Source organism: Emydura macquarii, unplaced genomic scaffold (assembly GCF_026122565.2).
Source record: "Emydura macquarii macquarii isolate MOO-44397 ecotype Brisbane River unplaced genomic scaffold, CSIRO-AGI_Emac_v2 contig_1390, whole genome shotgun sequence".
Taxonomy (NCBI): domain Eukaryota; kingdom Metazoa; phylum Chordata; order Testudines; family Chelidae; genus Emydura; species Emydura macquarii.
In genome coordinates, this window is record NW_027131527.1 from 6,261,364 (window position 1) to 6,275,680 (window position 14,317).

Consider the following 14,317-nt stretch of genomic DNA (forward strand, 5'->3'; position numbering starts at 1 on the left):
CTGGATTTGTTCAGGTATACCCCTAGTGACTTAAGTGTGGCTGCATGTGGGGTTGGGGTCAAGACATTGAAGGCCAGATTTTCAAAGGTATTTAGGTGCCTAAAGATGCAGATAGGTGCCCAGTGGGATTTTACAAAGCACCTAACTCCCTTTGAATGCAATGGCCCTAAGTGCTGAAAACTGTCTTTTGTGAAGGCAATTTCAGAGTGGAGTTAGTCATAAGACAGATGCGGTTCAAGATAAATTAGGTACAGTCCAACTCTTTCTGAATTACAAGCTAACTTGATTTTAAACAAAATTGTACATTGCTTTTTTTTATATTAGTAAATCTTTTATATGTTGCTGCTTACTCATTCTAGAATGTGAAATGTGTAGTGATTAAAGCAAAAGGAATCTGATGAAACACTTATTTTGTAACCACTGCCATGTGGTTTTGGTTGTTTCTCGGTAATGCATTTTCTCCTATTTGTCTGTAGGAAGGAACAGCCATGCTTTTGGAACACCTGGCTGGCAGTTTGGCCTCTGCAATCCCTGTGAGCACGCAGCTAGATATTGCAGCACAGCATCATCTCTTTATGATGGGTCGAAATGGCAGTAACATCAAACATATCATGCAGAGAACTGGTGCTCAGATCCACTTCCCTGACCCCAGTAACCCACAAAAGAAATCCACTGTCTACCTCCAGGGCACTATTGAGTCAGTCTGTCTTGCCAGACAATATCTCATGGTAAATATTTTAGTGACATCTGTACAAAAAAATGTTAAGTAACTAAAAGAAAAGACCAGCAGTTTTTGTGTATTTATCATCCAAATGCAAATGACTTTCTGTTTTGGAGCAGAAGGAATATTTGTTTACATATCAGAATACTGATTGAGCAGAATGCTCTTATTTTTGACAGTGTGTCTTGTGAAATAGTTTCTATGAACTATAGTTGTCCTTTATACGATTTTATCAATAAATGTGTTATACACTAACATGATAAAAGATGCTTTGCCAGTGACATAAGTAATTAAAATTGGTTATGGTGATAGTGATGTTACTGGTTGGAAGGCAAAAGTTCAGATAAGCAGTTCTTTCCTTCCAGCAATGTCCAACCACTTCTTCCATCTTTTCGTTAGTGGGAAAAGTGGGCAGCTTTTCTGGAGCCAGTGAGAGAGGTTGCTTGGCAGATGTGTGGACCAAATGATCTTTTTAGGGCAGGTTTCCTTGGAAGTAAAGAGGCTCAGATAGATTGGAGACACTTGCTTACATCCTAGAGGGTTCTACATTCTTTAGTCTAGCTGACTACATTAGTAGCAGAGCTGGTCAGAAATTTTGGTCACTGGACCAAAACGTTTTGTTTTTAATCCATTACACATCGAGACACAGACAGGCTTCCATTGCAGCTCAGGGGGATGATAAGCTACCAACGCTGAGGAACGGAGTCTACCACCGACTGGAGCCAGGAATCTGCGGGTGGCGAGCTTCCTATTCCACAGCAGGAGCCATGGCTACAGCCAGGAATCTAGGTTCTCAGGGCTGCTAGGCTCCCCACTCCAGTCAGAGTGTCCCAGCTTGAGAGAGGGTCCCCCCAACACTGCTGCTATGGAGCATGGAGCTTAGCAGCCCTGACACCCCAATCAGGCTCCTGTTGTGAAACAGCTAAGTGAAACTGACAAGAATGTTAATTTCCTATTTCATTTCCGGAACACCCTGTTTTCAGTATTCTTTAAACAGAAATATTGGGGATCTCTGGTTCACCAGGGAATTTGCTTTTGTTCCAGTCAAAACAAAAGCGATATTGTGGATAACAATATCCCTTGCAAACCAAATCCCTGAGCTTTGGCCAGTTCTAATTAGCGATTAATTTCTTTAACAAAGCTAAAGCTTTCTGTCTAATTTTTACAGGTACTATCTTAATGAGGTTCTAGTGGGACTTACTGCAGCCTCTAGGTGACCTTGTAATACTGAGAACAACATTATTAGTCTCTTAACAGTGACAGTTGAGACTTAGGACTGATACAGAAATGTGGTACTGTGTAAGAAGAGGGGTACAAGTAACAACATGGACATTAGATGCAGGTGTTTAGGAACTGATCATTATCTCTGAAAGTGACATATTTCTGTGTTTCCCCTCACTGAGAATAAAATAGGTTGGATTTTTAAAATGAAATAACTAATTCCACTAGCCACATCGTCACAACCGTTTTAGCCACTGTTTGCTTTAGTGTTTTTAAGTTTTACAATGAGTTACAGCTATCATGAATGAGTTTATTTTAAGGCTTTAACATTAAGCCCTTAGTATTAAACAAAATCTTTAGCATAGTGTTCTTTATCTTTACATTTATCACTGTTTTTGAGTTTAATAGAGGCGTCTGGGAGAGGAATGGGGCATGATGTCAAGCTGTGATTGCCAAGACTGGGTGCATTATGATAGGAGTTTTTTTTATATCTCATGTGATAAAGAAAATAATCACATGATCAAGATGGCATACAGAAAATGTAGGACTATCACTTGTAGATGTAACCTCTTTGCTTTAGATAAATATATACATGGATAAAAATCAAAAGTGAGATCTCTGAAGTTGTTATAGAGACATAAGTGCTGCAAGCCCTTATATTTTTTATTTCTAAACCCCCCCATCTGTACTGTTTTTAGCAATTCTCCCTTCCTTTACCACCCCAAGATACATACTCTATTCTGCACTGTGGGGAGGCTGGGGAGGGGAGAGAGAGAGAGTGTGTGTGTGTGTGTGTGTGTGTACATGGTTATCTATATTACTAATAAATTATATTTATAGAATATATTATTCCTGAATAGAAATGATTATAAATATTTAGAGACAGCTATTCTATGTATATCATAACGAGCTTCAAAGAACGCTACTCCCATTGTCATTCGAGATGGAGAAGGTGGGGGAGGCAGTAGTATCCCCCAAAACATAAGAATAACCTATAAATATGCAAATACCCTTTACTACGTGTAGGAAAGAAAGATCAGAACCTATTTGAAAGGTTTTTAGAATATTTCAAAATTCAACTTATTGGTGGTAAAACACGAGGTACAGGAATCTTTAGCACTTAAGAAGTATACTGACCTAAGCTGATGAACAAATTGAGATTGTTTGTCCCACCCGGCATTGTTCCATATGTTTTGGAACATTTACTCATGTTTCCAATTTTGTAGCTATGACATTTTTAAAAGCAAGTGTTACAAAAGATGAGTGGACATTTTTAATATATGCTGAAGTCCCTGTATTTACTAGGTGATGTGGCAAAATTAACATATTTTTAAAAGGAGAAATTAACCAGTGTGTGTGTGTGTGTGTGTGTGTGTGTGTGTGTGTGTGTGTGTGTGTGTGTGTGTGTGTGTGTGTGTGTGTGTGTGTGTGTGTGTGTGTGTGTGTGTGTGTGTGTGTGTGAGAGAGAGAGAGAGAATAAAATATAGGAACAAGAGATAATTACTGACATAAAAGCTTTTTACTACTTTATGCAGCTGACCTGGTTAAATAAATAGCTGCATTCTTCCCTTGGATCTTTTAAACTAAATTCCAACACAGTGTTTTTTGGCTCCGTTCAGTGGACTCAGATTTTTATATTTTTGAGATTTCTGTGGTACGAAAAGCTTTCTAGCCATAGTTAGGTTTATTATTGGCTGCTTCCACCTCTCCTGGAAGCAGGCCAAATTTGTGCTGATGTTGTCTCTGAGCTAGAGAATGAAACTGTCCCATGGTTTTTGTAACAATAGATATGATGGCAAAATATATAATATATTATATATTTGCTCTGAGCTTGACAGCTTTCTATAAGCAAACTTAAAATCAACAAAAACAACAGGTAGCCTAAGCAAGCTCCACATGAACTACTGAAGTGCTACTCAGTGCATGATACTGTAACACTAATGAAAGAGACCAACGTTTGAGAGAGGTCTTACGATGTACTATTCCAAGAGCCCCAAGAGATCAGTATGCTCAACCCTTTGAGGTAGGTGATATGCATGTTTCTTTTAGGCTATAAAATTGGATAAACTACAAAGTAATACTGATAACTTTTTAAAACAATTCACCACACACAAAATGAAATAGATAAACTAATATAGTGAATGTAAATTAATGATTTACATTGATTCCTATATGTTTGTGTCTAATGCACTGATACAAACATGTAAAAAAAAGATTTTAATAAAACATAAACATGACATTAACACTAGTTTTATACAAGTTTACTCACCGAGAAGGCCATGATTTATATTGATATATAAATCACAGGCATCCTTAAACTCTGACTTGGAAAACCTTATACATTCCAGATGTGTGCTAATCAGAAAAATATATTACTTTCCCACTAGCTTACACACCTTCGTAAGCTTTGATCTTTATGCACCTCTGTTGCCCAAATCTGGCTGTTAAAATAATCTCCATAAGAGAGGGTGGTAAATGGCAGACCGTAAAAGGAAAACAAAAGTATATTGTGACTGAAATAAAAACTTATTGCTATCTTGAGTTGAGAGAACTTTTTTTAAAGATGTCAACAGTTAAAAGGTCAGCATGTTGTCTTGTGGGCATTTTGTGTGGTTTTTCCTATTCATTTGTCCTTTTCTCAATATTTCAGTAGCCAATTAATCAGTAGATGAAGAAGCTTAATTTCAATGATTGTGCATAAAATAATTTTGTCTATGATCCATTTGCTAACGTTATATTTTTAATTTATTTCTATGTTGAAAAGTTAGTTCTGATTCTTTAACCTCACTCAAAGAATGCGCTGAGCCATGGAAAAAGTCTGCTAATCTCAAACTGAACATTTTTTAAGGGGAAAAAAAAAAAAGCCTCCCCATTTAGCATGGGCTTCTTTCTCATTGGATGTACAGTATTTGCTTTCTTTTCTTTTTTCCTGTACCATCACCCAGGTGTTCTAAACAAAACAAAATTACAGTCTGTCCACCACGTCATGTTACACACTTACTAAGACTTACTTCCAGATTATAAAATTTCAGTTTTTGGCTACTTTTGTTTTCTTAAACTTTAGCTGAATTTCTTTATTCAATAAGCACTTAAATTGCACCTTTTTGGCCTTACAAAAGCTATTGGAAAACCCAGGTATGACATGTTCTCAGTATTTTCTTATCACAACAAAATGGGTCGAAGTGCGGATTATTGATTAGAATATGTTCTCTTCAAAGAATGATTACTCATGCCTATGGCTTCTTAAACCAAGTTGTGAAGTCAAGCTTTCTCTCATAGTCTTCCCAAAGCTGGTCTCCTAAAATAGTGTCGTTTTCTTTTTGCTTAAACTTGAGTTTGTTATATGGACTAAACTGTAACTTTTGACCATCTTGGCATTATTACATTTCAAGCACTCTTTTATGTGCTTTTCATTTCTCCCAGTATTCCTTTTGAACTGTGTGAACTTGGAAGATATTTTCCTCCATACATTCAGTTAGCAATCTAAGGCCTGGTCTACACTGGTGACTTAATTCGAATTAAAGTCCCTTAATTCGGATTAATTACTCCTGCATCTACACTTGCGCATTGTTAATTTGAATTAAGGAGCCTTTAAAATCGAATTAATAAAACCACCTCTGCAAGTGGATTAGCGCCTGAAGTGCATCAGTTGATTCGCATTAGTGTGAGTGTGGATGCAATGAGACTTAATTCGAATTAATTGGCCTCCAGACTGTATCCCATGATGCCCCATTTCAGTACCCTCCCCCAAAGCAGTCCCGGGAAGATTTAAATCTTCATTTCCTGCGGTGAATGGGTTTAAAATCCAAGCTGCGATCACCCCCCCACACACACACCACAAGTCCTTTGCAGTTTGTCTCTTTAAGAGTTTGAAATATTTCACCCCCCCCCCCCATGTGGTGAATGCGTTTTAACTGCCCAGCAAGCCCTTTGCAGTTTGTCCCTTTAAGATTTGTCCCTTTGAAAGTTTAGCCCTTTAAAGTTTGTCCCTTTGAAAGATTTCACGACCTACCCTCCTCCCCACGTGGTGAATGTGTTTTAAATGCCAGCAGTGAGAGGAAATTCTTTGCTATATTGTTTCAGTGGGAAATCATGGAAATTGATACTTTCTTAAGAGTTTATTCACAGTGCTACATGTGGATACATTATATCATGCTTTCCATCAGTGAAATGGAAACATTTGTATCACTGTATTAATATACTAACTGACTCCCTTGTTATTTATCTTACATTCTACAGACACCTGTAGAAACAAAATCAAAGGCAAGCAATATACAGGGATGGTGGGGGGAGCATAAAAGGCAAACAGCATACAGTTCTAAAGTAATCCAGGATAAGCCGCGATGTATTTGTCACGGTCAAAATGAGAGCATAGTTCAGCTGGCTCCGTGTGCCTGCAGCAATGGCGATCGGGGGAGTAAAAAAGCAGCATGAAAATCCTTTTCCTGTTTGTTTGGGGGTGGGGGAAGAGGGTGGGGGAAGCAGCGCTGCATCCTGGGATGATGACACTTGTCACAACAGTCTCTATGGTTAGTTGCACTGTGGGGTAGCTTCCCACATTGCACTGCTTTCTAATTTGAATTCATGCTGGCCAGTGTGGACGCAAGAAACCAGCACAAACACTGTAGTGTGGACAGTCTGCAGCGCTTTCTATAAATCGCTTGTAATTTGAATTAAGCTAATTCGAATTAGTACTGCAGTGTAGACATAGCCTAAATATAGTCTCTTTTTAAAACAAACAAACAAAAACTTAAACATATGCCAGGTTTTTTTTAAAATGGGTGCCTAAAGTCAGGGCTGCTAAGTCCATATTCAAGCACCTATGTGAGTAGCCAGATTTTTCAAAAGTGATGTGCACCTACCAGCTACCAAAATATTTTCATAAATGAAGGGCTAGATTTTTAGGGAAGTGAAGGGAATGGAGTACAAGTTGTTTGGAAGTGGAAAGTGCAAAGGTAGTAATAAAGCAAATGAGTCAAATATGACAAAATACTATGGCCAAGATTTTCAGAAATTACGGTCCGTATTTATGCACTTAAATAAGTGGCCTGATTTCCATCTCTGCTTTCACTTTCTGTCCTAAACTGCTCAGTTGTGTAGTTTTACTCTGTTGAAGTGCAGCTGTTTTCCTGGTTGCATCGCTATGGTGGATGAAGTGATTCTGATATAGTCTATGGAGACTTTGAAACCCTTTGGGGAAAAAAGAATAAATAATAGCTGAATAGATATGATTGTGCTTGACATGCTGCCAGGCAATGTCTGAAGCGAATTAAACAAACTGGCAGGCATTAAAGGTTTGATGGCTTTTTTATGTACACTTTTAAGCACACATTTTTTCTTATGTACAGGTAATACTGTTTTTGGATTGCACTGTCAATGTCAATTTTAAACTGTAAACTCCTTGGGGTGAGGAATCATGTTTTCTTTCCTTTTTCGTAAGCATGCAACACATATTTGCTGCTCTGTACATAATAATAATTGTTTCCTTCTCCACCAGTGTTGTCATATTTTAAAACCTCTTGTATTTCAAAAGTGTTTAATCTCTGAAAATACACATTCAGCTACCCAGTGGTGGGGCAATAGTATCTTTCAGAGGGATTTTCTTTTTCACACTTGTAATATTCTTTTTTTCTTCCATCCCAAATATGATTTTAAGGTTAACAATGTGACCAAATAATCATACTGCTAACTATTCTCTTGACAATAGTTTGTAGTGAAAAGTTTATCTTTCCAACATCCTTAACTTTGGGTAGTGAATGTGTGTAACATATGAGTTAAGTCTTTTGTTCACTATGAGGTGAGATTCTTATTCAACAAACCATCGGACTATCAAAATGTCAAGTTTTCTGAATGTTGGGGTTGGGAGAGGTAATATTCATCTTGTAAAATTTCATTCTCACTATTTCAGTCAGATTTGCGAAGGTTTTGAGCTAAATAGGACATTAAATGTTGACTCTAGTGTTTTAGCTGAAGTTTTATTTGGTACAAGGGTACTTTATAATTTGGATTTAACTTTTCAGGGTTGTCTTCCTCTTGTGCTGATGTTCGATATGAAGGAAGAAATTGAAATAGAACCACAGTTTATAACTCAACTAATGGAACAATTAGATGTCTTCATCAGCATTAAACCAAAGCCAAAACAACCAAGCAAGGTTGGTGAAAACTTAACATATTTTTGCAAAGTATGAGATGTTCTTTGTACCTGAAACCCCCAAAACGCAATATGAAATATTGAAAACTTCGTTCATGGATATTGCATTTAAAAGAGCCGTTCACTTTTGTTATACTGTCTTTGTCTTGTCTTCACTTTGGTACTTGTACTAGTGACATAAAAAAACTCAGTTCTCTTCATGGAGGTGCCATCCTTTGATTTCATTAAGAACAGAATTTAGCCCATTAGCTTGAAGCTGAGAAGTAGTTTCCAATCAAAATGCCTTTTTTTCCAATGAATTGAGTTAAAAATGTCTTCAGGTTGAATGTTTCATACTACATTGGCTCTGTTCTCTAGCAATTTTTTTGTATTAAATATTTGACAAAATTTGGATCAGCTGTTTTATCTATGAGTGATCCTGCAAATCCTCAGGAGAAGATAATGGAAGTAGTCACAAGTAAACCTACTCTTGAATTGACTTACAGGATCAAATCTTAAGTCCCACAACTCCCTGTTATTTTTAACAATCTCTAGGCCTATTCTGATTGGCAAAAGAGAAGAATCTTATGTTCATATCATCATCCTTTGCAGCAGGTAACGAACGAATGTAATGGTTGAAAAATTTATCCTTTTAAACACTAGTCCTTAAACATGCCCAATTCATCAGTTTTGGATCATTGTCCAAACCATTACATAGAAACATCTGACAAACATAAATTGTAAAATGTTAGATCAACATTCCATTATATCAGCTGTTCTAAATGCAGAAACATTTCAGTCAATATAAAGGAATATATCATTTTCATTTTGTATTCCTAGGCTTCTGTATTGACTCCAATAGATTTCTATTTACATTAAATACTGAGAAATATGTTTTTTGTTTATGGCAGGAAGCATGTTTCTTGTAAATTTAATGAGAATTAAACATGAGTCTCTTATATCTAACAACCACCTACCTTGGCTACCTTCTGTAGAGCTTGGGCGTTTATAATAGCTGTTAAAAAGCACCATTCCATCATCACAGTCAGGCCATAATAATCCTCCCTAATTTATTAACCTCATTTAATTAAAAAAATGAACAGTATCTTGGAACAGACTGTTTTCACTTTTAAAGGTGAACAAAAACATTAAGAAAATTTTTCTAACCTTGACACACATGCTGAATACCTGAATAACCATTAATGGATATTGTTTTTCTGCAATTTTATTTTGTTCCCTTACTTTACTGGGAGTATGTCTATACTGTGTAGACTATGCTGACATAATTGTTCCGGCATAGCCCCATAGTGTAGAAGTCACCTACACTGACAGAGAAGGGGTTTTTCTTTCGGTGTCGGAACAGCCACCTTCCCAAACAAAGATAGCTATATTGACAGAAGCCCTCTTCCATTGACAAACCTTCCTCTAACCTGAGGGCTATGTTGGCATGTCTGTCACTGGTGTAGTTTTTCATAATTCTGACCAATGTAGCTATGCTGACGTAACTTTTCAATGTAGCCCAAGCCTGTAGCTCTGAAGTACTACTGTGAGATTTGTGTTTTGTGAATTTATATTATACCTTCATATGAAATCTTTCATTTCTTTTTTACAGTCTGTGATTGTAAAAAGTGTCGAACGAAATGCCTTAAATATGTATGAGGCAAGGAAATGTCTCCTGGGACTTGAAAGTAGTGGAGTCACCATAGCAGCAAATCCATCTACAATCTCATGCCCTGTTGGCCTCTCGTGTCCTGGTTTGGACATCTTGTCCTCAGCAGGGTTAGGACTCACTGGACTTGGTATATACTTTACTCTTGCTTTGTAATGTTTGAAACACAGAACCATTACTTTTGAATTCTAAGTAGCATTAGGTGTTGGGAAATTCAAGGTCTTCCCTGATATTTTTAGGATTATTTGTCATTACCAGTATTTTAACAATGTGTAGTGGGAATAGACTCTGTGTATCTTCTGAAAGATAGAGAAGTTTAGAAATTTGAAAATTATACTGTGTATGTATTCATTTAAGTATGTAGGGGAGGTACTCCTTTTTGGGTAGGGTAATACATGAGAGAGAAATTATAAATGAAGTGTGGCACCACATTTCTGGCTTTCGGAGAAACCCTTAATCCAAATGAACCCCCTTTACTCCTGGAGGCATTATATGAGTTGTCAAACAGAAACTTAAGTGGGTGAACAGGGAAAAGACTTCTTTAATATATTTAGGTAATTTACCATTTAACAATGACTTAAAGATTAGCCTTAGGTAGCAGAAATGTTTGTTTCTGTCTGCAGTAACTAAATATTGAATGACTCTGTTTCTTCAGAGAGACAGGATGAATGAGGTAGTATCTTTTATTTTACCAACTTCTCTTGGTCCAATAAAAGATATTACCTCACCCACCTTGTCTCTCTAATATCCTGGGATCAACACGACTACATCACCGCAAACAACTGTTTCTTTATTCATATGCTACTGGCACTTGCCTGTCAGTATAAAACTTAAGCCAAGACCATCACTGACAGAGAAGGGGTCAAACAAGCCATATTTTCTTCTGACTCACAATCATGCAATCCTTTATGGTTACATCCCAGAATCCATGCCTGTGTCTGGGTAAAGCTGAAGTCTTGGCTTGTGCCATCTGTCTATATTTTTATACCATGCTTCTCACCCATGGTACCAGTGCTTTACAAATGTATGGTATTTTTTGGATGAGTGGTGGATGTTTGGTGGGGTTGGGGGTTTTTAGGTGAGATTTGCTGCAGCATGGAGGCAGCATGGTATTGCTAGGTGAGGATATGCTGCTTCCTTTCACCTTTCCTCTTCCACATTTGCACCACCCTGTGCGCTATTGAAGGCACATCTCAAACAAAGTGAAGAGCTGGCTGAGAGAAGGAGGGCTGTGAAGTAGCTGTTACCGCCTCACCACCTTTAAGCAATGCTTCCCAGAAACAGTGGAGAGATATGAAAGGGAAGAGTGAGAAGCTGTGTTTGGTGACTGTATAAGCAGCAGTTGTCAGAGGCACTCAAGTACTGCGGTGGTGGGAGCCAGTTAGATAAAAGGAGCAGCTATTCACCTTCCTTTTGTTTAGCTCACTCCTGCAGGTTCTAACAGCCACTGGTTTTCGGTGACACCCCTTACCCCCTTCCCGCGTGCACACTTTGAAAATCCCTGTCCTAATTCAAGTGTGCTGTCCCTCAGCAGAAATAGCACTGTAATTTTTTAAAAATATTTTAAAATTCAATACTAACATGTATTATAAACTTTTAAAATGTTCTTTATAATTCCTGTATACACATATGCATAATGTATATAATTGTTTTGACAGGTCTCCTAGGTCCTACTGCCTTATCTGTCAACACCTCTACTGCTCCAAACTCTCTCTTGAATGCCCTTAATAGTTCAGTTAGTCCTTTACAGAGCCCAAGTTCAGGCACACCCAGCCCTACGTTATGGGCAACATCTCTTGCCAACACAAGTGCCACAGGTCAGTATAAGTTAAATAAAATGAAATTAGTTCTTAATTTGTTATTAGAATGAAAACCAAGAAAGACAGACCATTCATTCTTCAAAATCTCATAGAAAAAAAGAATTCTTTGTTGTATTTTCTAGGAACTGCATAAATATCCAAACTTGAAAATTTTTAGACTAACATAATTGTGTTTTTATAATGGCACATCCAACTTTGTAGTTTTTTTAAAATGGAAAAGTATTGACCAGAAATTAAGGTGTTGGATAGTGCATTAAATGGGTTTGTTTGTTTTTAACATAATTATAATTCCATGGTTTTTATATAAAATTCAGCTTTTATTCAGCCTGATGTACTGAACTTGTCAGTGAACCAGAAGATGACTTAATTTTTGTTACAGGTTTTTCTGCTATACCACATCTGATGATACCATCGACTGCCCAGGCTGCTTTAACTAGTATTCTACTATCTGGAGTGCCTAATTATAGTCAGAACACTCCATCTCCCCCTCCTGGCTTGACTCCCATTGATGTTCATGTCAATGGCATACAGTCAGAAAACAAAAAAGGCTCCACTTCTTTAAACGGTCATGTAAAGGTAAGTGGCAGTCTGGACAAGATAATTTCTGTTTGTAATGAGCTTCTTCTGAAAAATTCTTAAGAAAAAAAGAATCTAATTGCTTTCAGCTGTCATGACTGTATTTATTTCAAATTTTAATAAAGACGCTTATAAAATGTAACTTGAAAAACATTAAGCCAGATTGCCCCACCTAGATCCACATATGAATCTTCTGCCTGCCTGCCTGGGGAGAAAAGGAGCTCAGAAACCAAGATTTATTTAAACATCTTTTTGTAATAATTTCAGACATCAAATATCAAGTATGCTGCACTATCTGCCTCATCACTAGGAGAAAACGTGTTGAGTACAAATCACAGTGATCCATCAAGGCAGACAAATAGTCATAGCACCTCGGAACAAGTGAGCACCAAGTCAAATACAGCAGAAGGTAACTTTTGGCATTTGACCCATATTCTTCTGGTTGGTGACAGTGTGTGCGCATTTTACAGACAAATCATGAAAGGTTTACATCAATTTTTGTGTCAGCATTTTATTCTCGGCCATATTAGAGGAAAGCATGTCCCCTCCTTACATGCATGTTGTCCAATGGATTATGTATTGTTTGCACGTAATGATTGCATAACTAACTATGCCAGTGGTTAAAGCAGTACAAAACATCTAGTGTGAATACAGCTAGACTGGTATAAATTGGCTTACTCCATAGATAGTTTATTCCCACGTGAAAAGGAGAGTAAACTATACTGATATAAGCACATTTGTAATAGTATAAATGCATCCATACTTGGGGTTGTACTGGTATAACTATAGCAATATAAACTTACCCCCTTAACCTGCAGAGTTCTACCAGTACTAAAACTGTAGTGTAGACTAGGCCTAAGGGACATGAAAACCATGGAGCGTTGTCGGGGGGGTGGGGTCTGGTGAAACCACCTCTGAAACACTGTTTACAATTCTGGTCAAGCATGTTAAGGAAGGATGAGTTCAGACTGGAACAGGTGCAGGGCTACTGGGAATGGAGAGCCTACCTTAAGAGAGAAGACTAAAAGAGCTTGTCTTGTTAAGCCTAGCAAAACAAAGGCTGACAGGGGATATGACTGCCCTTTCTAAATACATCAAGGGGATAAACATTAGGAAGGGAGAAGAGGTATTTAAGCTAAAGGAAAATTGTAATGGGGTGGCACCTACCTCTCGTGAACACCCCCTGGCCGAGTGCGTGTTTCTGTGCTCTCAATTTGTGATGATCTCTGTTGGTAGTTTCCCAGGCAAGTTTTCAGTGACTCAGCTCTCTGGTTGAGTCTCTCTCACAGTCTGTACATGAAACAGACAAACCCCTTCCAGGGTATAAAGTCCAACAGGGGCCTATCCCAGTACCCCTCTGTTGGTATCTCTGTAACCCTTCTGAGGCTCAGTCTTTAAGTAGTCCTGGGCTTTCTCCCTGGAGACACTGTGTTCCTGCCACCCTTTCTGGGATCAGTCCTTAATTAGTCCCACAGCCAGCCAGGAGTTCCCTCTTGCTCCCCTGGTCCCTGTCAGCAACTGAGCTGTCCGTGGTCTTGCTGCTCCTTCTTCCTGCCCTGGTCCCTGTCAGCAACTGTCTTGGGCTTAGTCCTAGCAGCCATCCAGGAACACAGTTCTCACTCCTCCAGCTGCAGGCAGCAACTGACTGACTGTGACCCTGCAGCTCCTTTTATGTGAATCTGCTGGGCCTTGCTTGGCTGCTTCCTACAGCCTTTCTCATTGGCTGCTTCCCTGCAACGACTCTAGACCACTTGGAGGACTTCTCTTCTGCTCCTTTCTGGGACAGGGTGTGGCAGGACCCTGAGGCCTCCAGCAGGAGGCCTGTGGGCTAGTCCACACTGACACAAAAATATTGGCACAAGAACAAATATGGCTGTGAATAAACTTAGTCAGGAAATTAAAACATTTCTAACTATCAGTGGAGTGAGGTTCTGGAACAGAATTCCAGTGGGAGTAGTGGGGGCAAACAACCTAACTAGTGATAAAATGAAGATTGATAAATTCTTAAGGATTATAGGGTAGAGTTACTTGTGATAGCACGGGGGACTGGACTCGATGACCCAAGAGATCCTGTCTGGTCCTATGTTTCTGTTTCAATGTTTTAATTAATTAATTTAATTAACTTTAGTTCTTTAGCTCTTATAAATTAATATAGTAAACTTTCCATCTTTACAAAATCC

At 38.2% G+C, this 14,317-nt stretch overlaps 1 protein-coding gene across 1 annotated transcript in view; it reads left to right on the forward strand.

The window, feature by feature from the left end:
* Positions 1-14,317, forward strand: part of BICC1 (BicC family RNA binding protein 1) — a 191,516-nt gene that overhangs the window by 157,600 nt on the left and 19,599 nt on the right. The window contains exons 8-13 of the mRNA XM_067552536.1: positions 477-728; positions 7,963-8,094; positions 9,685-9,871; positions 11,400-11,558; positions 11,941-12,137; positions 12,405-12,546. Coding sequence (XP_067408637.1) covers positions 477-728; positions 7,963-8,094; positions 9,685-9,871; positions 11,400-11,558; positions 11,941-12,137; positions 12,405-12,546 — 1,069 coding nt within the window. The remainder of the gene's footprint in view (positions 1-476; positions 729-7,962; positions 8,095-9,684; positions 9,872-11,399; positions 11,559-11,940; positions 12,138-12,404; positions 12,547-14,317) is intronic.